At 28.3% G+C, this 27,547-nt stretch overlaps 1 protein-coding gene across 3 annotated transcripts in view; it reads right to left on the minus strand.

The window, feature by feature from the left end:
- Window positions 1-2,270: 2,270 nt before the first annotated feature.
- LOC126894703 (ecdysone-induced protein 78C) overlaps window positions 2,271-27,547 on the minus strand; it is a 30,399-nt gene continuing 5,122 nt past the window's right edge. For 2 of the 3 annotated variants that reach the window (XM_050665898.1, XM_050665899.1), the window contains exons 3-9: window positions 11,668-11,789; window positions 10,149-10,290; window positions 7,513-7,826; window positions 6,923-7,067; window positions 6,689-6,846; window positions 5,627-5,806; window positions 2,271-5,109 (exon numbers count right to left, since the gene is read on the minus strand). In XM_050665898.1, the coding sequence (XP_050521855.1) occupies window positions 4,912-5,109; window positions 5,627-5,806; window positions 6,689-6,846; window positions 6,923-7,067; window positions 7,513-7,826; window positions 10,149-10,290; window positions 11,668-11,789 (1,259 nt within the window). In that variant the 3' untranslated portion in view covers window positions 2,271-4,911. Of the gene's footprint in view, window positions 5,110-5,626; window positions 5,807-6,688; window positions 6,847-6,922; window positions 7,068-7,512; window positions 7,827-10,148; window positions 10,291-11,667; window positions 11,790-19,351; window positions 20,144-27,547 lie in introns of those variants that run through there. The other variant, XM_050665897.1, reaches the window with a different exon arrangement.

The raw sequence follows: 27,547 nt of genomic DNA on the forward strand, positions 1-27,547 counted from the left end.
GACCAATTTTATTTAACTATACGTCAAAATATTTAGAATCGTATCTAGTTAAAGCACCAAAGCTATCCATTATTTGGGAAAATCACAATCAATTTCCTTAATAATGTGAAATCATTCGAAATATTTATTGGTATTATTTTAGACATTAACGTTGCTGACGAATTATTTTTTTGAAAATCCAAACATTAACCACAGTACTCAGAAGAGAGTTTAAATATTATCTAAAATTTCCCCTGATCAAATTTTGATATTATTTTAACAAATAAACTCGGGTTCTTTAAATTTATATTAAATTAAAGATAATACAATGCACATGGATGTGAAAAAATAAAAACTATCCGATAATTTAATTTCTAAGAGTAATTAATCAATAAGTAAAAAAAAATAATCGTAAAAAATGAAATGTTTTACTTAGCAAATAAAAGCTTTCTTAATGTACTATAAAATTAAAAGACAAAAAACGTATTATTAATATTTAATATTCTCATAACAATATTTTAGAAGAAATTTTAATTTATCAGTCTTTGGCCGCACCCAGAGAAAAACCTCGATCTATATAATAAATTCATTGTTCAATTTGATAAATATATCATTACTATTGAATCTATGATATATTTATCAAATTGAACAATGAATTTATTATATAGATCGAGGTTTTTCTCTGGGTGTAACAACATATTTGGACAATTTTTTTTTTTATTAAAATGTTGATAATGTTCTTAAACATCTGCATTTTTAAAACTCAAACCAAATTAAAGATTCTAAAATGTGCTTCAAAATTAAATTAAGAACTAAGCCCTGATAAATTTGATATTAATTGCAGTCACATTTTAATCTATACTGGACTTCTATACTGAATCTCCTCTATGCTGGATTTTTTTATTAAAACAAACAAAATTGTGTGTTTGTACTAAGAGTATAATTTTGTGACGATTAGTTTTAAATAATTTACCGACAAGAAATTTACTAAATCGTTTAAAAGACAATTAAAAGTTAAATACACATTTTTTATTTTTAGTGCTGTTTTGAAAAGATATACTAATGTTTTGTTTTAGAAGAATAATAATTACACATCGAAAACAAACTCCACGGTACTTATTAAGTCACAGTAATTAAGTTCAGTTTAACAAATTTTTGGACAACTGTTTTAAATTTAAAAATGCGCAGTATTTACATTGTTGGTACATGCACGCGTGCTGTTTATCCTGAAGTTCACATTGATCATCTAGACATGCTTTATCTCATTGTAATAGGTTAACAAACGTGTTTTTTCTGAAGTAAAAAAAAAAATTGAACTAATGTCATTTGACCATTCATAATACACATATTGTATTAAATGTATAGTAGGAACGTAGATAGTTAAACGCACGGAGGGTAATTGAGTACCATAACTCATAAATTATGCACAGCAGTTATGTTTGTATAATAACTGGTCCAATTAGTCAAAACTGGTTCCTGAATTCTTTAAGCAAGAAAGTTTAAATAAAAATTATGATAGATTATGTAAATTATTTAAAATTTTAAAGTTTGAAATTTTAACATAACTTCTGCACATTTTATTTTAATATGTACTCAAAATAAATGTTACGAAAGATAGTGAAATTATTGATTGTCAATTAAATTAAATTAATGATACTAAAAAACAGCATTGCGAAAAAATTTGGGTTGAATATAACTCTTAATGGAAACATGATTAAAATAAAAAAAAATGTGTAAATTTATAGGAATAATTGACCAAATATGTATAAATTATGTGCAAAATCACTGTCATTTGATTTTTGTACAATTTTTCCTATAACTATTTAAGATTTTACGAAATAATCTAAATATAGCTTTTGAAAATGATTATTTTATTACTCACATGCAATTTATTTTTTATGAAAATCTTTACATAGTGTATAATTTTAAGAAACTGGTACATTTTTTTAAAGCAACATCATTTTGTATTTCCTTAATTATATTCTCAATAGTAGTTCTATTATTTGTAAGTAAAATATATGTATTTTTACACAGTAATTTATAGTTTTAATTATGATACTTAAACTTAGTATGAAATTGATTTCAATAATTTAATATTGTATCACAATATACGTAACTCTTTTTGAATGTAGTTATCAAATCACATACTCTTTGTATTATATTACCCACAATTATACATAATTTCTAAAGTTTGTATTTATAATTTATTGAAAATTATTCATAAATATACTGTACACTTACTTATTTTCAATTCATGTTTCAGATTAATATTTAAACAAAACAAAAAATACTTATCTTCAAGAAATTTCGATCGTCAGTTTATTTGTTCATACTAATAAGTGTTTTAAATAAAATATCAATAATAATAAATGGAAAAAATGAATACAAATAAAACATAATATTGTGTAACAAGCACAAATACTGATAAACAAAAGTTAAACCTAAAAAGTCGTGAAACGTTAAAACTTTACTAATAAAGCTATAAAATTATTTATTAATAACTAATAAACGACACTTATTTTTTAAAAGTATTATTTTTGTCTATTACACTATAAATTTTAACAATATAGTTTCAAATTTAAAATACAATAAGTTCTGCACTTAAAAACAAAAAAATATAAGAAAATACTGATCATAATACATACTAAATAAATATGAGAATAAAATTTCAATAAAATTATTTAAGATTACATAGAACCTATGATCTACATAAATTTTGTTTAATTTTTCACTAATTTGGAACAAAATTAAATTATAAAAATTAAAGTTATTTTAACATGTAAAAAGTAAATTTTAAATTGTAATGAAAATTATAACAATGTAATTATAGCTACATGAAATGTACAAGTCTTTTATTAAATAAAATTGTAATTTTTGGTCTACGAAGTATAATTGTATTTTTTTTTTATAGAAAAGGTACATGTGTTTACGCTATTACATAAGTTACAATAACTAATACAACGCTAAATTACTGAAAATAACACTAATAAAAATTTTTTCGATAAAAAAGTAGAAAAAAGATAAACCTAGATCTAAAAATTTTTCTATTAGCGAGAGCGACTATTTTGTTTGCTGATAACAATCAGATTGAAATCCAAATAAAAGGATCACATCTATACAAAAGATGTCCTAATTTCTAAATCAAATAGAATTTTTTTTTTTCCTAAAAACTGTTTAACGAATGTATATTATAATTACTAAATAATAGAAATTTAAAATAACAAAAACATAATATAAATACAATTGATATAAGATAAATTATAGACTATAGTAAAACAAATGAAGAAACATTTTACAAATAGTGAAATAAAAATTGAATTTTATCATGTTTCTTTTAACATCACTATGGTCTAAAAATATATAATATATAACATATTAACCTAGTTATTGCGAAAGGTAAAGGTGAGTCCATTTTAGTATCCGTGATTGTCACACAAAACTTTTTTAAAGTAATATATATATTCAATAAACTACCTTGGCGTTGAAAAATTATTCTAATAAATCTTATGAGATATGATATTACATAAATTTATACAAAAGAAAGAAAAAGAAATCGAAACATTTCATTTAATATTTTTATGTATACATAAACAATTTGAAACAACTAAACTACCCTGTGATTGTATTATGAATTGGGAAAGTACTTATTTATGCGTGTCAAGAATATGAAAAGTAGATACAAAAATAAAGATGGTCTAAGAATAACAAATGAAAAATGAGAGGGAAATGATCTGCATTCACAAAAATTATTGTTGGGTAATAAAGCAATAAAAAATATCTACACAATATATACGCGTATATTGCACTTTTTTTCAATCTAAAACGGATCATTTGTAAAATTAACAAAAAAAGATTAACAACAACAATAACAATAACAGCGTATGAACTACAATAAATAAATCGAGAAGATTATAATATATTTTTAAGACTTACAGTCTACAATTAAATATAAAAAGAACCAATGGAATGTAAAAGATCAAACACAAAATTCAACTAAAAAATATATCACATAAAAGCGTTTTTGTTTGCTTACAAGTTTCTGGACCAAAATTGCTTCAGTTGACTAGTGAAATTATAAAAAAGAATATTTATGTATAAATAGAAAATGAAATTTTCATTGTTATAATTATCATAGCCTAATATAATATATACCTTTTAATAATTATATTTCAAAATCATTTTAAACTAGAATTAATTCACTATAATAAAATATTGCTTATTTTTGTCTTTTACGTTTTAATAACAAACTCAAGATTGTCAATGTTGAACACAGTACAAGGACAAGCATTTTCTCCAGACCGAATAAATAATCAATTATATTGTAATTTTATTCGTTTTCATGAGGGAAGGGAGCTAGGTAATGTATAATACATTATATTGTACTCCACTAAGCTCTGAACACATTAGGTAGGTAAAGTGATAATAAAAAATTCATGATATGAAAACTATTGAGTTTTTTATTGAAACAGTTCTATTAAGAAATTAGGACATAGTATTCATTACTATTTATAAATTATTGATATTCGTCGGCAAGTCATAATATGTATTAATAATCTTAAGTGCCTATTCGATTGTACAAGCAACAAGAAAATGTTTCTTTTTAACTATAATGATTGCTCAAATTGTACCTGATTTTATTTCAAATGACTGAACAAATGTAATTTTTGGTTACCTAGAGATGCTTATTATAATTTCCCCACTTTCAAATGCAAAGAAAGATATCCATGGCATTGTTTCAAGTCCACAGTTATTTTAATTAATTATATTATTGCTAAATATATGGTTTTGATTGCAAATACATTTATTATTTTACTCGTTGATTAGGAAGTAAACATTAGTTTTAAATGCAAAGATAACAATTAAAACGAATAAGTGATAAAACGATTCCCCAGTCATCGTGTACATCGTAAAACGTTGGACGATGATAGTATTTCAGCCTTGATGCAAATCTTCTTCACATTTGGGTATGTCGAATATTTCGGCAAAAAGCGGTGGCAATTTAAGCATGTGCCAATTTAACCTGAACCACTCGAGGTATGCAACATGACGGCGACCGATTGTTCGTAACTCTGGCAACTTTGACAACACAGATTGTGCTAAATTCTTGTCTCCCCCGTGACTTTTGCTCAGCTGCAAAAAGTTAAATCATTGTAACGATTGTTTTTATATTGTACACGCATTCATTCAAAAATAAGTTGACTAGCGCATGGTAAAAATGCACAAAAACTATTAAACAAAAAACAATTATTTAAAAACCACGTGGTTCCCTCGTGAGCAGCTAATTTGCGCATATAAAAAAGCATGACTGACATATTATTACAGTGAACATCGTTTGTACAACAAACAATTAAAAACAATTGACCTTAAAGACACCTCATAGGTTTTGAACTCAATGTTTAACAACTCCAACGGGAATTTGGTAATCGAATCTTTTTTTAATTTGATTGTTTTATTAAAAAATGGCTATTGTTTACTTATATCATTCACGATAAATTTAATAACTGATAGTTGATAAATAATAACTAATCATCAGCAAATCTTTGCGATATTTGCAATAAAATATTTTATGTGCACAGATTTCATCTTCAAATTAGATCAGATGGTCATTTTACTTTTTAGTTTTGTCTTCAATGTCACGCTGACTTACTTGTAATTTAAATGCTTCGACTATTCGGTCCTGACTATGCTGTACAGTTTTCACTTCAGATACTCCTGGTCTATCAGGAGTCAGTAGTACTATGGCAGCAAAAAGTCCAACTTCTGTATCAGTTAAAGACAAGCTGTTAAAAGATGTCACCAACTGGAACACACTAGAGGCAAATTCCACCTAGAATTCAATAAAACAATTACAACACATCAATCTCAACATTTGATAATTACTTTTACAACAATTTACTAAGAACAAAACTTCTCATATTCCCCACTATTTTTTTTTTATCGGCTGCTATCATTATTATCTTTTTAACAAATTTGCAAATAATTATAAATATTTTTAAACTTTGAAATGAATTATTTTAAAAATAATGATAAATTATTTTACTTAATGGAGTAAATTCGTCCTACTTCAGTGTTTCCAATCAATTATTTATGTCATTAGTAATCAATAACTTTTATGAATTCTTTTAGTGAATAAAAATACATATATATTTATAATTTTTGAAAGTTTAATTTTAATGCGTATCATCGCACATGTATAAATAGAACTTGGAATGTTAGACGACAAATAATTTGATTGAATTATAATCAATAAAGACAACGTAAATAAATGGGTTATACGCATTATTATATGATAGGGGAAGTGTTTACATTCTCGTTGAGTACTTTGACTTGAAAGCTAAGCTTTCAAACTACTTCATAAAAATAAACTCATGACGTCTGTTTACTTTTATAGTAACCGATTGATTTTTTGAATAAATAGGTCGAAATAGTTTTTGGTAGTTTTCATAATTATTTTAACATCAAACCGAATAAATTGACGAATTTCAAGACTGTTAAATAATTTATGAAACGAATTAAGAGTTGTCAGAGTGACGTTTAGTAAATTTCATTTTCATTTGAAAAAAAAACAAATGCCTACGAATCAATAAAAATGGCTTTACACAGTTATAATTATCGTATGTCTATTTGCATGCGTGCACGTGACAACACTATTTTTGTAATTTATTGCACGTGTATCGATCATGATAATTAATAACGATATTATGCCTACGTCGTAAATAAGCTCTAGTTGTTGTCGCGTGATAAACGTGCCGTCATAGAAAGTCAGCGACAAATCTGTGGCCAATCTGGAAACGTAACACAGCCACAATTCGAAAAATCCCACTTTGATGAGTATGAGTTGATCATCTTGACTGAGGTCAACAAAACCTGTTAAAAAAAATGAACCGTTACATACCATACTTAATTATCGATATGTGTCACTGAGTTTGTCTCGAACATTTACCTGGAACTCGCTTTGCGAATTCTACTACCCTCTGTACCGTAGGCGTGATGTGTGCGGCTAGTTGTTGCCAAAGCCAGATCTTTTGTTGTTCTTCACTGTCTGCTGTCGATGAAGCCACTTCCGGACTAGAACAACCTTGTGTCGGCTATTAAAAAAAAAATAAGCACATGAAATATAAATGTACACGTAAAGAAAAATGATAAGCCATTCACTGAAATAACAGTAAAACTCGTGTAATCATCTGGTTTTTTTAATTATAAGACTTTCTATAAATGTCCTCTCTGAATAACTGAAACGTCTCATTTTAGTCTACTTCTATTTCCTAGCCTTAATCTCAACTACCCAACCCTTATCCGAAACTTCTGACACGATCTCCCACATCATGTACGCTCACATCAGCCGTCCTCATATCGCTCTACCAAACTTCTCTTTTTAATACTTTTAAAATAAACTTTAGGAAAAATGACAACTATTTTAGTTGCATTTTTAAGAAGAGAGGTGCTGCATGCTATCAATTCGACAATTATTATTCACACTCCTAAATCAAATATATTCTTGTTGAACAAGTTAATTAAATAGCAAAAACTTACGGGAGAAGCGACTGGTTTTCGTAGTAACGTTCTTGTCAGCTCGTCCGTGTAATCGCAGTTAGTAAGATGAGCTTGAGATATGGCAGCAATAACGTCGTACGAAACAGATACGTTACCACAGTTAGTTTCTATTACAGCTATCGCAGTAGGTATTGGATCAGCAGCAGATGGGACTAAAACTACCGGCGTAGTTGGAGTTGTGGTCGTTGTAGTCACTACGGCAGCGGTCGCCATCGAATCTGCTGCGGTCACTGTCTTCGATTCAGACTCGAGTTGTTCGCGGGATCTCTTCGGAACTCTTCCGTATCGAACAGCTACAAACAAACATTAATGAGCAAATTATTCATTTTTAAATACAATCAGAAAACATTAGTACTGACATAAATATTTGAAATGCATCACTTAAATTGAAAACAAAGATTATTTTTTCATGTAAACCTTTACTTATTGAGGAAATAATTAAAATTATGAATGTTTTTTGATCAATGTTATAAACAATTTTTCAGTTCGTGTAAGCGTAAATATAACTATTTTTTTAGTTTGTTAAAGGTAAAAATATAAATCTATGTTCAACTTGAGAACTTTTTTGTAACACAATCGCATTAGTCAAGAATAAGCTATCACTTAAAAAAAAAAAAATTATAATAATAATAATTATTCTATCTTATATTTAATAAAATTTCTAATAAATTAAACTAATTTAATTCGATATATTAAATAATATCTTATGCTAAGTAAGCATAATTCAAAGTTAGTTTTCTGTAATTCATATATGTACAATTCAAATCAAAGAAGAAAAAGTTAAATACTATTTTTACAAAATCTAATAAATATTGTACTAAATAATAAATATGTATGCATTTATTGTAGTTATAAAAAAAAAGTATACTTGATTACCTAAACATTTAAATAAATTTAAATAAGAGTAGTTACTTTTTTTTTGTTATAATATTTGTCTGTAAATTACATAAATATACATATGTTCCTAAAAACGAAAGGAAACTACAAATTGTGCATGGGTGTTAAAGTATTGCCTATCCCAAAACTTTATTAACGATATTTTATTGCAACGTGAAATTGCTTCAAAAACAATTATGAAATAATTAATAGTAGTATTTTATTCTATAAGATAAAATTGATATAGTAATAAAAAACTATTGAAAATCTAAGGAACTTCAATAAATATTTTATTGTTTGTAGTTAAGAGATAAAATTATTAAAATTATTTAAAAAGTGATATAAAATTAGTTTAAAAAATGTTTGATCAAATAAATATCATTATTTTTATTTATCTATTCAAACATTTAGATCATTTTTTTTATTACTAATGATTAATCAGTAATAAAATAATATTAGTCTACTGCTATTGTATTAGAAATGAACATTTAAGAGTTTAGTATACTAAAAACATACATGTTTTTAACTTAAAACGTATCATTTTTACGCGATAACTCAGCCAGAAATGTATTGATGGAATTGCATTTGTATGACATTTGGCACGCTTTGAAAGCAATGGCATGCAAAGGTGTGAACCCGTAGGTGTACTTAAATTGTTTGTATGACTGTGTCTAAATTATGTAGATTCATATTCAACATAAAGATATTGGGCCATTGAACTCTCAAATCCAGTAATAAAATTGTTAAATCATCGAAGTATTTACTTTTTACGCGAAAAAGAACTACACTGCATCCTTAAGAAATTAACTAAAGTAATAATTTTCGCAAAGTAAATTAATTTCAAAAAAGCAGTTTCAAATCAATTTTTTCGGATACAAAAATTAAAATTATGACTTACACATTTTTTTTCTATTAGTATTCTATACAATCTGATCTATTTGATTAATAATCATAATTTATGAATTATAGTACACATTTATTCGTATAACAGATTAAATGTAATCTCCCAGTAGAAATACTACTAATGAGTAAATATAGTAATAAGACTATATTTACAAAATTAGGACATGGGTTAGTATTTACAGTTGAGTAGGTTGGGCTTTGGGCTATAAAATACTAGAGTATATGAGTAATTAATTATTTAAAATTAAGTTGGCCAGTCTCGACACCACTACCTTTTTAGTTTTTTACGAGGATTTCTTAGTATCGTGTTACAAGAAGGGACAGATATGAATTTATAACCCAACCCAACAATTTTCTGTTGCTGAATAGTTTTTATTAATCATATAATGATGGTAAGTTGTAAAATTTAGTTTTAATTTTAAATATATTTAATAAGCGAATTCACTTACCATATTATTTTCTACTAATCATAGATAAGTAAAAAGTTGTTTTAACGTAAGTAAAATCAAAAGATTATATTAAATATATTATATAAATTTCTTAAAAAAATTGGCTATTTAAAGACTTTCATTATTGGAAGTATTTGTATATACAATACATGTTTTATTTAACAATTTTGGTCTTGTCCATAAATTCAATTTCAAATTTGACTTTAAGTTGATTCAACTATTATTGAAGTAATTTAATTGCTTATATACAATACATTAAAGATTTGTAAATATCTTTTGCATCAGATATTTAACCAAGAGAGTTTAGCGAAAACCCTTTTTAGTTTCCGTATGCAATACGTGATTAAAACACAACTGTACTTCTATAGTTTAACTAAATACACTTACAATCTCTGGACATTCCAACCGTCAGACATTTTTTGAAACGACAATATTGGCATCGATTCCGATTTAAGCGAATTACCAAACATTTTCCGTCTCTTAGGCACCGATATTCTATTTGTTTCTGAATGCTGCGTCTAAAAAATCCCTGCAAAACAATAATAAATAAATCCATGCAAAAAAATTATAAATTTGCAATCATTATACTGTGCCCTAAATATAGATCTTTAGAAATACTAATAAATCTTTATTGTTTATGAAAAATATCTTATTTATATAATTCTATTACGTGTTTATATATATTTATTTAATTCTTTTTGTATAACTATTTTTTATAAACAGGGGACGATGAAGGTTAAATAACCGGATAGTGCAACGGTACTATATTAAACTAACTTGGATTTCACCTAATTTTTTTTGTTTTCGATAAACCAAGACCAATAAATAAGAAAGAAAAAAACCAAAAATGAGTTCACATCTAAAAATTGACGTTCATTTATGTTTTTACGTTTCACAAATAGTTTTTGTACGCGTTGTATTAAGTTGTACATTAAAATCTTAATCTATTATTTCTTTTAGTTTAAATTGTTAGTACATTTTTTTCAGTCAATATTGCGATTTTTTAAATGTATGACAGATAATTTAAAATGAAAAAGAATATAAATTGCTGTCTCTATGAAAGAAAATAGAATACTCTCGTATGTGAGTGTGTGTGTATCTGCGATGTACTATAAATGCATATGTATATATATATATATATATATATCCAAATGTTATTACCGACGTGAGTTGAATATAAGTATGGGCAGATCAAGTCAACGCACTGTCCGCCCATTAGCCATAAAACGCTTCTTTAAAAATCTTTATTCGTCTAAATTAATTAAACGTTCACGGTGCTAGGCATTAGCAAGTATTGATGTTACATACATTAAAGAATACTGTTCACACACATAAATAGTTCAATTGTAATATTCAAAATTAATCTTGTATAAGTAATCATTTAGTTAATCCAGATTTACTAAGCCCTACACTAGAGATTTCATTATGAAACGTTATTTCACTTTTTTTGACCTGTGTAATACTGTAAGGGTTTTGGAAATGAGATTGCATCTAGTACACACTTAATAATTATCCGTAAAGTAGCAATGGCATTTTAAATATATTTAATACGAATAAAGATTACACACTACCAAAACACAATTTACACAGTTAATAATTGCTCATTTTATCAACACATTCATAAATTCTTTTTCTAAGTAACCAATCAGTTATTAACCATAACTTAATCTGAAGTTTTGAATTTTATGTATTTACTAATTTATTAATTACAAATTGTTTGTATTACTATATTATTTAGTGATAATTATGTAACAGTGATATCCTGTTTTTTGTAAATTAATTAAACTTCCGTTGGAAATCAAGTATTGATATTATTAAAAACAGTTCAATTATTGTGAGCAATTATCAAATATATAAATTATAGTCCAAAATAGTTAATAATATAATGTTATAAGACAGTATTTACCTTGCAGCCTTCACACGATGTAACGCCATAATGATATCCAGACGCTTTGTCGCCGCACACACGGCAAGGTACAAATGATTTAGCTGGCGTGGTGTTGGAGTCAGCCGCCGCAAAATGTTGATCTGCAAAAAAAAATAAAAAAAAATAAAATAGAGTTTTACTAAATAGCATTATACTCTATCTCTATAGTATACATAGTTACAATGAACTCGTGTATTGATGAGTACCGATCATAATCGATGGTTCAAACAAAAATCATTAAAAGTAAAAATGTTGTTGCTAAAACACAGTTTTTGATAAAATGTTTAAATTAAGTGTTTCTTCGTAATTTTTAGATTTTTACTAGAATGCGTTTTTACATTGAAAACATGTAGTTGGTTATTGCTTTACACTAACAATACCAAGTCATTACAGTTTAAGATTAATAAAAACTGAAGTATATGGTATAATGTTTTATGAAGAACTCGATACAATCTTAGATTTTGATAATAATTTTTATAGCTAATAAAATGTTTTTTTAATTCCAAATATGAATGATCTGTTGGTAATAGTAGAATTATTTGGTGATACTCAGCACACATTTTTATATTAACGAGCAAGTATAAGTTTGCCCGAAGAAAATGACTAAGCGCTTGGAATACTCTAGAGACTTTTCCTCGACCCTTTTTATAAGCCGTTGTTTAAGTTCCAAAACTACTAACATTGATCCAGCACACGGCACAGACGGGGAACCCTACCAGAGAAATCAAGAAACTAGGTCACCAGACCTGTCACGCCCTACATTTTGTGGCCTCCCTTCCTTTTCCGTACACAAACCAACAGTCGCCCTTGCTTTTACAAACTGACTTTTAATATATATATATATATATAAGATATACTATAATATAAATTACAGAACGTTCACTTGGAAACGCAATATCTGCTACCGCCATAACACCAATGTCAACAATAAATCATGAACATTTAAATCACCGAGGATATTACTCAGTGAAGATTCCACAATAATTAAATTGAACACGTCAAAAGATATTTTCAAATAATTCCCAAGTTCCAGTTAACACTCAATCGTTTTTTGGTGAGGTTCAGAGGAATTGATTGTAATGAAAATAAAAGTTTTTATAAATGACTTTTAACACTTGGAGAGAGTGAGCCGTTTTAAAGTAGTGTAATTATTTTATACTAATAAGTGAACACACGAATACTGAAGATATACGGGTTGTAGATGTTCTATAGTTATGAATGCTCCTCGCAGTGAAATACTATGGTATGTACATAACATACATAACTTGGATTATGGCGTAATAACTTGATAGGTACAATAACCGGGTGTTGGAGAGAGTCAAATACGACTGCAGCAGGTTCCGGTCCTGTAAAGTAGATGCGTTTACCTACTAAACATTTGATATTTCCAACATCTCTGGAATGTATATTTCTTGTTACTCTTGAAACATCACATTTCAATGTTTCAAAATCAATTAAGAGCTATTTCTTTACAAGTGCCCGTAAGATCAAACAAAAGTAATATATGATAACCTTTATCATGTAATAACTTTGTTAGTGATTTTATAAAAAAAATCAACATATGAATACTCGGTAGATGACTACGAATATTGGTAAAAATATTCTTAAATTTCAAATGATAGGAACAAAGTTAAATTAAACATTCGTTTTTATGGATATATTAAAAAGTATACTAAAATTACAAAATCTATTAAATATAACATTAATGCTTGTTTTAGACTAATTGTTAAAATATTTATAAAATTCATCATAAACATTAAAATTTTAAATACTAAAGAAACTAATTAAACTTTTATTGATTTTTATTATTTTTGAAAAACTCTAAAACTCGATATGATATATTTTGTTATTATTATACAGCGAGAAGAACATGAGATATAAATTGTATATCTATCAAATGAAATATTATGTAAAGGATCTAGATGAAATAATCTAAAATAATTTTAGAACGTCTAGGATGATTCTTTTAATATGAACCCTTTAATTAATTGAGAAATAAAAATACTTTGGAAGTTATTAAGGCATAATACTTAGATAAAATGAAGAGTAAGAAATATTTAGTGATAATAACAACATTGCCTGCGCCTCACCTTCAGTCATTACATTAAATCGTAAATAACTTCCGAAATACTGTATCAAAAATTTATATCGACCAGCCATTTTCTTAAAAAGACCATAATGTAATAAAAAAACCTTGTTAATTAGGTATTTTCTCATTAAAAAAAAAAAAATTTCTACCTTTATAAGACGTAAGGGATAAACTTAAACAATATTTCAGGATTGATAAACTGAGAAAAACTAAAAGAAACCAAAAGAAAAATGTTCAACTAACTCTTAAGTTTTCGATTAATTAAGTGGTTCCAATAAAAGAATCACCCTGTAAGAATAGTACATTTCAACTTGTAGGATATACACGTGTATATTTGTACACTTTATTGCCACATTAGGTGTTATCCAAGTCATTAGCAGCCACCATAGCTGTTTTCCCCATCCAACATTTGTGAGTAGTCACGATCCATCATGTTCTCAACACCTTCGACATTGCCGTTCCCAGTTTACTCATTCTACGCCTATTAATGTGTCTTTTAGACAATACATGTCGGTTGGAAATTCTTAATTTACTAGGAAAAAAATATTAAAAAGTGATTTTTTTGCCTAATAACCTACTACATAAAAAAATCGAAATAATGAGATACTAAATCATTATAATAATATTTTCTGTGTTATACCGAATTCATATTGGATGTAGCTTTAAATAAAACGTTCTCATAATTTTGACGTTTGTTAGTTGAAAAGTAATCACTAAAAATTACTTATTATGTACACAACCCCATTTGCGGTCGCATAATTTATAGTTTCAACCGAACTAATTGAATTCTTGTTAAAACAATGAATTATTAATTGATTTGACTAATTTATACACTCGGTCTCTTTTAGGCGCGATTAGACGATTATAGGATTGTCCACGGACCAAGTGTATAACAAATACAAACGAATAGGATACTCGAAGAATTTTCATAATGGGTGACGAGTGATGTAAAAAAATAAAATGAATATGAGTTGGTGAAAAATCGCGGTGCAGTACTGGCGATAGGGGAAAAAAGGAAAAGAAAAAACATAAACAGTACACAACAATGGCCATAGGATATAAATATATTATTATATATATATATTTTTTATTCTAGAAGGGAAGTGAAGTGGGAAGAGCGAAAGATTCCGTCACTGCAGCAGGTTCAATAACCTGTTGTACCTCGTCGAATATATCCGACTTACACACACACACACACACATCTATACACTAAAGATAGTAAACGAGTGTGTATTGCTGGACTATAGCAACGATGGACGTTGCGAGCACACGGTATAACCAGTTTGCCAACTCTTTTCTCAGCCTCCTCACCCGCACGTCTACCCTCTCGCTGACGGCTGGTCGTCGTTCATACCAAAACTTAAAACACAAACCAGTTCCGACAATAAATAATTAATCGCTCCTCTTTCTCTTCCTCGCTCACTCACTCTCCTTAGTCTTCCCCTGTCTGTTTTGCTATCTGTTCTTCCTGTATACATCACGTTATAGACAAGCACTGCAAGGCCGATCTATCTATACGTACATAGGTACAAAATGATATATTACACATTTGAATAAATAAATACCACTGGAGTTATTGTCAGTTGATAAAACGAACACGATGTTTATGACTTAATGACGACAACAAAGCGTGTTATAAAAACTTATGTAATGCACAATTCTTAATGAGTGTTGGGTTCTGAAATATCGTATTTAAAAAAAAACCAAATTTTAGGGAGACCTACCAAAAGATTCCCTTTTCAAAAATGAAAGTAATAGTGATGAGAAAATATAAGAAGTAAGAGTGATAAAAAGAAACTCCTCTCTAATGTTTCTCCAAAAAGTTATATAGGTTTTGTTTAATACCGTATTAGAATAGGCGATGTTCAATCAATTTATATTTGTTTTAAGATGAATTGCCACGTGCATGTAGTTTTTATTTGTTCAAGAGTTCAAACACACCTAAAAGAACATTTTGAATCGATAGAGTATATTTGGATTTTACCTCTGCATAATTAAAACAACACAAACCGAAAGTATTAATTTTTAAACGATTTTTTGTGCTTTTAAGCAAACTTAAGGTTGGAAGGTTTTTTTTTCCATACGCTGTACAACAACATATATGAATATTAAACACTGGGCAATGGAGTATATTAATATTTAAATAGTACTTAACCGACAAAAAAAATATGAAATATATCATCACACAAACCACCGAAAGTTAATGACAAAATCATCAATTTAACGATGAGTTTACATCTTTTATTAAAAATACTAGTTTTATTTAATTTTTCAGTCAATCTAGCTTAATAATTTGCCTTCTTTAGCCTATCACGATCAGATAATAGAATCGCTATAAAACTAAAGTATTGTAGCTTATTGTAACATTTGAATTTTTATTTTCATTTTTTATTTTATTTTGTGGGCAACAGTTATAATTTGTCATTACGCCATATCGTTCAGTTACTGTTTTTATTATATGTACGGAATTTAAGAAACTGTATTCCTTTCTTCTCGTTTTTTATATCCCCCTAAAAAAAATTTTATTTTAAAAAAGTGAAAAAAAGTATCTAACCACAAAAAATTTACTCAGATTTTCGAATAATTTTGGAGTTAACATTGAAAAACATTAAGAGTTTTAAAAAATGACCGTTGTCGTTATTTCCTTACATATATCCCATAACATCTCGTTATTGGTATAGTCTTTCAGATAGAATAATAAAAATATCAATAATATATAATTAAAGACGTTAATGATGCGAAGCTGCGTAAAAATAGTACACTAAACTTGGTCGAATGCGGCAATGCAGTAAAGGATAACACAGCGTAGAGTCATATAAAATATTATTTTATTATCGTTGATGATATGAGAAGTTTTTAGAACGTCCAGTGTTGTCGTGCAATATAACTGTTGAAAATCAATACGTTATATTATCTATAACCGATGACAGTATAGGCGTTTGTTGTTAACATAGTTTTTTAACGTGTCGCTGTCGGAGCTTTTTATACTCCTTCATAAATTATTATTGAATTTGTTATATTAATGCAAGCATGTGTATCCAAATGTCTACTGCGACGATCATACATAAAATTAGATCCTAAAAAGTATTTTGCTCGAATTGTACTCTTCTTACCAATTATTTATTTTCGGTTAACTAAAATTATATGCACACTAGAAAATCATTAAACTCATATTAAATACCCTGAAAGCTGTCCCATAGTTATGTATAAGTTCAAACTCGACAAAATTAAAAATGTTAATTTTTTATTAATCCGAACATATAAGATTATAGCGAGAAAAATAATTAAAAGCTTAAATGAGGTTGGACAAATAAGCAAATTTTGAATCTCATTGAGTTACATTAGTAGTTTCGAAACAATTGAGTTTATATTAAACATTTGTTAAGATTTGTAAATAATACTTTCATTAATTATTTTTGTATACCAAATAGGGTTATTTAAAAAAATTAATACAGTAAAAAGTTTAACAGTAATATTATTACCGTTGAACTTCGAAAAATGTATTGTATTTTTTTATTTTGCGGTATAAAACCGCAAAATACTGGTTTTGTTACTAAAAAAACTCTCTATCATTATCTGGAATTACTAGAACTTTTGGCTACCATGTCAACCGTACAATATTTTAATAATTATTATAATCACTTTTGAACAATTAAAACCGTTACTTAAGCACAAATAAATCTTTACATAAATAGTGTGCATGCTTAAGTTTTGTTACAAATTAAAACTATTGGAAACAAATTAAAAGCCCTTAAAAACTATAATAAGAGAATGAAAATTATATATCCAAGAATACGATTGAATTTTTAATAGGAAAATATTTTAAAATCGAATTAGCCGAGAGGGCTTTATCTATTTGAAACGGAAACTAAGAGAAAAACATGGAGTTGTTTAAATATTAAATTTGATGAGTTGGCTATAGCCCAAAGCAATTTTGGTAACCAATGCGTCGTCATAGATGCGTGCCCGCTCTTGGCCGCCCGCCAGTACTCGCTGTATAGTTATAATAATGGTATTGTGTGCGTTAGTCATGGTAACGGTACTCGAGCAAAGTGAATGATCTTCAATATCAACAGCGTTGACCAACCATCGGTGACGATGCGAATGCGAATTTTAAACTCGGGGAAAGAGTAAATTTTAACTAAAATCTGAAAGTTCCTAAACTTTTAATTACACACATGATATTGTTCGAAAGTGATAACAAACTATGAATTGTGTAATTTATATTTATTTGTCAAGACAACTACTCAATCAAACGCATAAACTGAAAATAATTTTGTTTTCATTTTATGGACATTCCGTTAAGATATTTGTATTCAAAGCGCTTTTATATCTGTACTGACTATAAAGTAATGATATATATATTTTTTTTTTTTATTAGCCGTGAAAATATACGCAGATACTTGTAATATCAATACAATGGTCGATGAACCTTTTCAGGGTTATAACTACTGGAATTAGTTTGATAATAATATTAAAAAATATTTTAAAAGGATGTCTTATGGAATTTAATAAAAGTTATAAATTTACGATTAAGTTATAGTTAAATGTGACAAATCGAAGGTCGTTCGGCTCATTAATTTAAACATAAGCTGACTGGCTTTTTGGTAAACTCTTGTTTTCCAACACAATTTTAGATTAATTTAATAAAAAGTGATAGAAACAAAGTCTTTCATTGCAATAATTTCCACTGTTCTCGATTAATTAGATAGAATAATTAATACTTTTTATGACAAGCATTTAGCATAATAAGTCTCTAAGTATAAACAACGCACAATCATTATTCATCAATTAGCATTGGAAGAATATCGTAATATAAAATTGAACTTGGAGTCATCATTTAATAATTTAGTACTGAGTGTTTTATTTCATTTTAATAAATGAAGTTTAAATAGATAAAATGTTGTGTACATGAAAATGTATTGGTAAAATTTTAAATAAAATGATGATTCAATAATTGAATCAGTATTAACTAAGAAAAATATTTAAAAAAAAATTACAAAAGTACAAAGCGTGCGGTCTATAATAAATAAACTATTATATAATTAGTTTTGTGGATTTTCACTATGGTAAATTATTAAAAGAGTAGATCTTATATTTATCTTATGTACATGTAAAGTGAAAATAAATTATTCAAATTCAGTTTATTAAGTAGGACTTTCAAATAATTTTATAAGACCAAGTAAATACTTTGATAGATATAGATTTGAGGTCCGGTATACTGATAAGCAATGATAAAATAATAACCAATATTGAATATTTTTTTAATAAAAAATACTGTTGTTGTTTACAATAGGTAATGAAACAAAACTAGCAACAGCACAAATCATTGCATAATCATTTCCTGTAAAATATTTTACCGGTCGTAAATAGGTAAATCGTACGATTACAAATGATTGTAGCGCTTTCACTATCGCTAAGAACTTATTTAACCCGAGTTAAAGTAATTCGTACTGGTAATTTAAAGATTTGTGAACTTTTCATTAACGAAAATTTTAAATCAACTTTAAAAATAGTTTGAATAAGTTTAACTGTGAGACTTTGAACATTTAATGATATTGGGGCCGTACGTACCTGGGACGGCCGTCGAGGAGGACGGTGTAGTGTTGGCGTTAACAGCGGGCGGACGAGTCGCCGATACGTACGCCTGAGCCGTTGGAGGCGGCCGGTAAGTCGAGCTACTCGGCGATTGCACGCAGACGTCCTGAAACGTTGCGTGCGGGGACAAAACGGCCGATTCAACAGAACCTGGGTCGTCGGGAAATGCCTGAGACGACGAAGGATCGTGACTTTCGGAACCCGCCGTATCAGTGGTGGTATCGTCGAAAAAGCTCAGGTTAAACTCTTCCGTAGTACCAGCACCAAAAGACACATCAGCCGTTAGCTTATCGGGCGGCGGCGCACCGCCTAAGCCCGTGTTTAGCGACTGGTTGAACACGTCCATCGGACGACCGTTTCACAGCGATACTCGCGAGCACGACGTAAGCAGTGATAAGGACGACGGTCCTCGCGCAACGGTTAAGTCACTGCACCACAACGTAACATTATGTAGACCGAACATTGTTGCACTATTTCGTGTACGAACTTTCGGCGGCACCAGCGACCTCGGTTCGCATACTTAGGTTGCCGGAAATAGATTACACTGTGATCGTAAAGGTAAAGCAAATATATACTTTTATAGACGGAAAAAACAAAATAAAAAAAAGATTATATATTTATTGAAACACCACTAAATGAGTGTCATACTATGACACTATTGGTGATATTATTTACAGCACACGTGCTGCCGCTGAATCCCGCACACAAACGCCGCGAACCCGCGCCTGTGTCTTGGTACGTGGAAGACGGCTGCAGGTAAACTACTATGTTATGTACTATGGTCGGCCCGTGTAAGTGTATACAATATTGTGTGTGAGTGTGCTGTTGATAGTTCAGTGACCGCTGCCGCAGGTTGTAAGATGAAGCAGCGGTGGTGTGGTGCGACCGATGATGGTGGTACGGTGGTAGTACTGTACGCACTCGACGTCGACCGCTGCGGCATCGGTTTAGTGGGAGTGCCGCGGCGTCAAGTCGCTGTAGCTGCTGTTGCGTTGTCCGCGCACTACGAAATTGACAAAGGCGTCCGCTGGCCGCTAGTGACTACATTTACGTAAGTGCAACTTTAAATCGCAGTAATTTTCAAATAATAACTAATCTAAGTGACTCTTATCGAACAGCAGGTGTTAACCTGAAGAGACCAAATAAAGAACATGAAAACAATTTTCTAAACTTTTTTTTCTTAAAAACAGGCGTGTGTCTTCACGCGGAACAATTGGGTGCTATTGCCTCAGGCTGATTCGAATTGGGGGGGATCCCCTCCCCAATTAATAGTTGCATCGACCCATTTTGGAAATTTCAATACTTGATTTGAGTAAAATGTATATTATTCTTAATCGTTATCATATTAAACAATTTAATTAAAATATTATATTATAACAAAATGATAAAATACATAAAAGTACATTTACAGACGGACATACGTGTGACAAATCTTTTTTATAAATCATACATTACTATGATTTCGTTTAACAGCTATACGCCGAAAACGCTTAAAGAATATCCCTCCTTTCCCCCTTCAATACGTTTTGTACAAACAAATTAATCAAAGTAGCCCTTAAAATTTGGAAGGTCCCAAAATATGGTTTGCTACTATCTACAGTCCATAGTCAAAAATCAATAATTTTGTTATTGTATNCAAACAAATTAATCAAAGTAGCCCTTAAAATTTGGAAGGTCCCAAAATATGGTTTGCTACTATCTACAGTCCATAGTCAAAAAGCAATAATTTTGTTATTGAATTTTTACTATCGAAATCCTAATTCAGTCGTGATTTATTTATTTATTTATTCAGTATAACGCTCATAAGAACAATTGAATTGAATAAATACAATTAATAAAACGTATCGGGGTGACAAAAGCTCAACATTCAAACTGTAACGTAAAAAGACCACTTCAGAAAAATATTTAATGTTGTGCAACGAAAAAAAAACTAAAAATAAGCAATTAGTGGAGAATCCCTCATATATTTATTGTAGTACGCCCAGGGTAAAACTTAAAATATTATTTGGTCATTAATATTTCAAAAATGAATTATTATTACAAATACTACTGTTATTCAATAGAATTAAACTACCCAAGGGAATCTGCTCACTATCGACTATTCCACAGTCGGATAGTAAACTCGGACTTCGTTCAGATCAAATGTTTTAACTACGTAATTGTTGTGTACTATCTGTAGAACTAATCGTACACGACGTTGGTAAAAGTTTTCCGTGAAATTACCGAGTAAGAGAAGTTATCTTGGCGTTGCGCATATTAAAAGCAGCCCACGTCAATATGCAGGAATTTATCTTTGTAGAAGTGCTTCTGGAATCATTCCAGGGAGATCAGATACACGTCGAGGATAAGATGACAATGAAAATATCTGCAACAATAATCCTTCGGCGACTGCGCGCCAGTAAAACGCGAACTTGAAAAACGCTACTGGCGAAATAGGCGCGCAACCAGTTTTAGCACGGCACGTTATTCAACTCATAACAATTATATTAGTAATATTTCTGTACCTGTGTCTAAGTTCTGCACAGGGTTGAAGAGAATTCCATAGAAACTGCCGTTGTACATTAATGTAATGATGCTGTACATCGACAATGCCAAGTGCACGACCAACCGGCAGCTAATATTCTCTGTAATATTGATGTCGTAGTGTCTAATAGTATGGATAAGAAACGAGCATCCAAAACGGTAATTAATTCTTAACCCCCAACATTACTGACATTTTTATATTGAGCAGACTACTTACTATAAAAATACATTAAAGATAAATTCAAAATCCATGTCATCTTTAATTAGTTTATCTAATTCCACTGTTGTCACGCTATTACACGTCCGGACAATATTCAATTGAAACACTAATACATAGATACAAATGCATTATGCGAAAATTCTCAAGCGATCGTTGATTTCCTGCTGGCAACACAAAGTACAACGAATAGATCTTGTTTTCCATTCGGTAATATATTAGCAACTTGATTAAAATCGTGCAAACGTTTATTTCTTATTCACATAAGTAGTCAATATTGTTTGTTAATCGATAAATTATAAGTATTATTTCTTGTGTCCAACATTTTTTTGATATATTCCATTATTTGGTATCATTTCTATTTATACTGTAAGCTGAATTTTATCGCATTTGATTCTTTTTTTTAATGCCTAATAAAATTTATTTCGCAAACAATATTTAAGTATTAGATAGTATTAAAATAGCTTGACAAAATCTATGGTCGGATTCAAAAAAATTGATGGCGTAATAAATTATTTAAATTTTGACGCATAAGATTTTAATATCTTATGTTGTACCTGATTTTACATCTGACTAAATATAATGTTTTGAGGTTAAATTAATTACACGTTTTCACTAAAATCCTTCGAGGTGCATTTTGTAAACTAAGTGTAACTATTAACACGAAGAATCTTCATGGAGAGAATATGCAGGATTTCATTAATAAATCAGAAGATGATCATAATTTTCCAACAGTAACTTATACTATAACAATGAGGGTATTTGTAATCGTGCAGCTTGTATATTTATTATGTTGTATAATTAATAGTTATTTTATTATATAATGTTGTAACGAAGACTAATACAACAGGTTATTAAGTACTACAAACGAAGAATAGAAATCATTTGCTGTGTTCCTTATACTCGTGTTTTATACATTATGGTTTTTAATAATCCTATCGTTTTTCATACACTCAGTTAAAATATGAATATTATCTTTTTGTTGAGGATACCATCCACAACAATGCATGTCACATTAAAACATAATCATCAGTTTTTGGATTTAATCGATAAACAAAATTGCTAGTGCTCTGCAAATATTATTTATTGAACAATTAATCTTTATAAATCAAATTAACCAAATAATTATTTAATAATTGATCCAGAATGTTACACATTTTAGTATGTAGACCGGTTTCTATGGATCAACGAGTAGGACGATGATCTTTAAAAACCAACAAAATATTTTTGGAGTTGACGTAACAAATTCTCAGTGTCTACTAGCGAGTTTTAATTTTTTTGATATTTAGAAGCCCGTTTATGTGGAAAAAGTTAATTTGACATTTTTGTTATGAAGTTCCTTTGTCGAAAAAGTTCTGTCGTTGTCAAACTTCAAACAATAATGAATGAAAGGTGCCTTAAAATATTGTCTTCAGGTATAAATCAATATGTAACTTCGTGGATGTATTACGGTATATAATGTATTTATACCGCATCTTTAAATCAAAAAGTCATTGGCCATTCATGCCGCCAACTTGCACGTGCATTTTGTTTTATAATAATTAGACGTTGGATCAAGACACGAGTAAGTTATTTAGTAAGTTATATTCATTGATCTGTATATAGGGGCGGACTGTCCACAGGATCCCCCGAGTAGCCGTCTATAGACTGATGAGGGTCGCTATGAATAGCGTAATTGGTATGGTTAATCCAACAAAGAATCATGTTTAACTATTATATATTTTTATTATCATTTATTATCGTTGGTTTGCGTATATTCTGTATCATTTAATATATCACTGATGAGAAAATAAATTATAGTAAGTTGGATTTTTAATTGTGATAGATGATTATGATTTTAAGGGTATTAAAAATAATTTTCGGAAACCTTTTTTTTTTTATTGATGCAACATTTTTTGAAACGAATCAATTTTTGTGTCCTCTGGGCGGTTGGCCTCCCAGTCTGCCTCTGTCTGTATAACTTTAAACACGTTATGTACGAGCCGCAAAGAGAACGTTCGATTTCCGTTTCTTGTGTTTCCTTTTCAATATTATGATAATGATTTGTGTTACGCGTGTCGTACAAATGGTATTACCTATTACTACTGTCATGTACTGGAAAGATACTGTGTATTACGTATCAGATGCATTTATATCTCAGTTCGTTTTGAAACCCACGCGACAATATGAAATAATCGACTCCGAAAATACGAAAGGTCAACTGAGTTCATAACGAATTAAAATAATGAAAATAAAAATAAATTATGTTTTTCTCTCCTTATACATATATGTATATTTTTTATTAATGGTTGCTTGGTGAACCGGTTTTATCTCGGAAAACAAACTCGTGGCTGGTATGATTTTTGAACTTTAAATCCTATAAGATAAACCGGTTTTAGTTCCGAAAGAAAATATTTTTGGAACACGCATTGATTATTTGGCTGTTTTTCTCTCTCTCTTTTCATATTACCGACTAAGTAGACTCCTTTGATCTATAACATGGTATATTTTTAATAAACCGCAAACGGCTTAGCAAAATAAATAAACTTTAAGTAATTGCATTGGCTAAAAAAAATGTTGTAAGGAACTCCTAACAAACCATATGTACGACCTAACAACAAACATGATATTCATTGTGGAAACGAGTGGTTAAATTTTATTCAATAATGTTTTAATGTATGGAAGAATAATATTGTATATGCATCAAGATCAATTGTAATAGTTATCATTTGTTAAAACAAGTGTAGGTTTGTTATTACGTTCAGTTTCTTGACCTTATCGAGCACTGGCCGTAAAAGAACAACGTTCGTTTCGGACATATTGGGATACTAATTACTTCTTGAAATAATAAAAAGCCAAATGTGAAATAATCTGTTTAATTAATACATTACATGATCCCGCAAATCATTTAAATACTTCCAAAATATAATAAATTTAACTACAATATTATTTACATTTATCATTAATAATGTACATCATTCTTGATTTTTGTGAGATTGAAAAATTAAAATTTAGTTACTAAATATACTAAAAAAAAATTACATTGAAAGAAAAAGAGTAAAATGATCTAAATTCGAATAATTATAATAATTAAATTAGATAGTTTTAGTTAAAGTTAGTGCCATTATTATTAATATAATTAAGTTAAATCTAAAAACAATTAAACATTATAGATATATTTCTAGATAATTTTTCAGTCAAAGTGGTTTTAGTCAATTAAATATGCATAGTATCTCACTAACACTTAAAACATTAATTTATTTCTATTTTAATGAGCACAGCATTTTAATTTATAAGATCACAAGACTAAAATTATGAATAAACCAATTCGTAATTTCAAATTTAGAAAAATTCTAAAATGTTAATCAAATTATGGAGTAGGGATAGATTTTGATTTGAATTCTGCGATGTAGAAGTGAAATTTATAAATTAAGTTTCGTCAGTATACAGCATTCATTTTAAAAATTTATAAAAAAAACTGTTTTTTTATAAAAAAAANTCTGCGATGTAGAAGTGAAATTTATAAATTAAGTTTCGTCAGTATACAGCATTCATTTTAAAAATTTATAAAAAAAACTGTTTGATTGACTTTTGTATAGTTCAAACATACGTTTGAAAATATTGAACAATTTTTTACTATTTTAAAAATGACAAACGAATAAAATAATCTAATTTCTTTTGAAAATCCTACACTTATCTGTATTAAAACTACTACCAAATGTTATAATGTTTTATTTAATTTGAAAAATGTATGCATTTATATTTTTATATTAAATACATTTATAGTGTTCAATAATACAGTATTCCTACGTATGTTGGTATTTAAAGTCGAGAAATATGATATTAATCTTTATTTGGGCAAAGTTTCCTTTGTTTTTTAAATTGCTAGCCTTGCTAAGAGTAGCCTAATGTTAGATATGTGCTCGGTATATGGACTAACTAATAATTAATTAGAATACCCTGAAATATTAGTTAACATTTCGCCTTATTATTCTATTTGCAGTCAATTTACTTGTGTAGTTATTAATCTATATCCCACCTATCAAATAAAATTGTATTTTTTATACAAAAGTCAATAGAAGATTAAGAAAAATAAAAGAAATTAGTAGTAGTAAAATTGATTTATTTTTCGATTGATTAGCTACTGCTAAAAAGCTTTATTTTTAAAACTACAATATTTTTATATAATGTTAAATACATATTTGTATCTCGTTTGTATTTATCATATTAATTTTATTATACTGTTATTGTAATTATTGCAATCATTGGTTTTTTCATAAACTTGGAAAAGGTTCTCGTTATTTCTAAAAATTGATCTGTTCCCTTGCTTACTAAACACCCTTTATTAAACCATTTGTAGTCTATATATTTAAAAAATATATGTTTCGATATATGAAACAAGAACAAAATAAAAAGGTAATGTATTGTAGAGTTACTAAACTTATTGACGAAAACTGGTACCGGAAAAGAGAACTACATTTAAAATATTCAGTAACTTCACACATCCCTTTTACCATCTGATAGATACCTTTTTTTTGTATCTTTATTGTTTTGGAAGTTTCTCTAAAGTTTTGGTGAATTATTAAATTTTATGTTGGCGCACCCAACATCCTTCATCTGACGGTTGATTATTTAATAATACATAATGTATATTCCATAGGGAATTCTTTGAGTTTGTTATGACACTTTCATCGTTAAATGATTATATTTTTTCTTATCCATAAACTTTTAAGTTTAATAAAGAATCTCAATTCTTATATATAATTAAATAGTACAATAAATTTATAGCATAATCAGTATATATGATACATTTAATAGATTTGCATTCTTGATTTATTTTTTCAAGTCTATTTAATTTCATTCAAATATCTGTTCTCAGGAGGAAGACGAATAAATAACTTTTATCAGTATTTTTGCTGTTAGAATAGTATATAAAAAAAAACCTGCAATTATCATATTATACATATATTAAACATATATGTTTAATGTTTGTCGTAAATACTGAAAGGTTTTCGACCATTTACAAAATCTAAACATGTATTTAAGATTTTTGTATTATTTATGTTTTTATAAAGTTTATATTATTGAGTAAACAATTGATAGTGATCAATAAGTTGTTTTATAATATGCACTATCAAAAAATCTAAATAAAAACATAATTCAATTTTCGACATTTTTTGAAATATTATAAGAACCCAGTAAAATATATTTTTTTTAATTATCCATCCATTTTTTCCGAATTCTTTAGTAGTAGTCCGAGTATTTAATAATACATTGTAAATTACTTTTGAATTATAATAATAACATTAAATTACCATTTAAAAACCGTCAAAATGACTAATGAAAGTAAATTAATTTTTTGTTTGTTGATAAACAGATAATTTAAATTGATTATAAAGAGTTCCATTTTGAATTTTACTTTATAATAAGATTATTATACTTTCATTATATTA

Source organism: Daktulosphaira vitifoliae, unplaced genomic scaffold (genome assembly GCF_025091365.1).
Source record: "Daktulosphaira vitifoliae isolate Bord-2020 unplaced genomic scaffold, ASM2509136v1 Scaffold_1, whole genome shotgun sequence".
Classification (NCBI taxonomy): Eukaryota; Metazoa; Arthropoda; class Insecta; order Hemiptera; family Phylloxeridae; genus Daktulosphaira; species Daktulosphaira vitifoliae.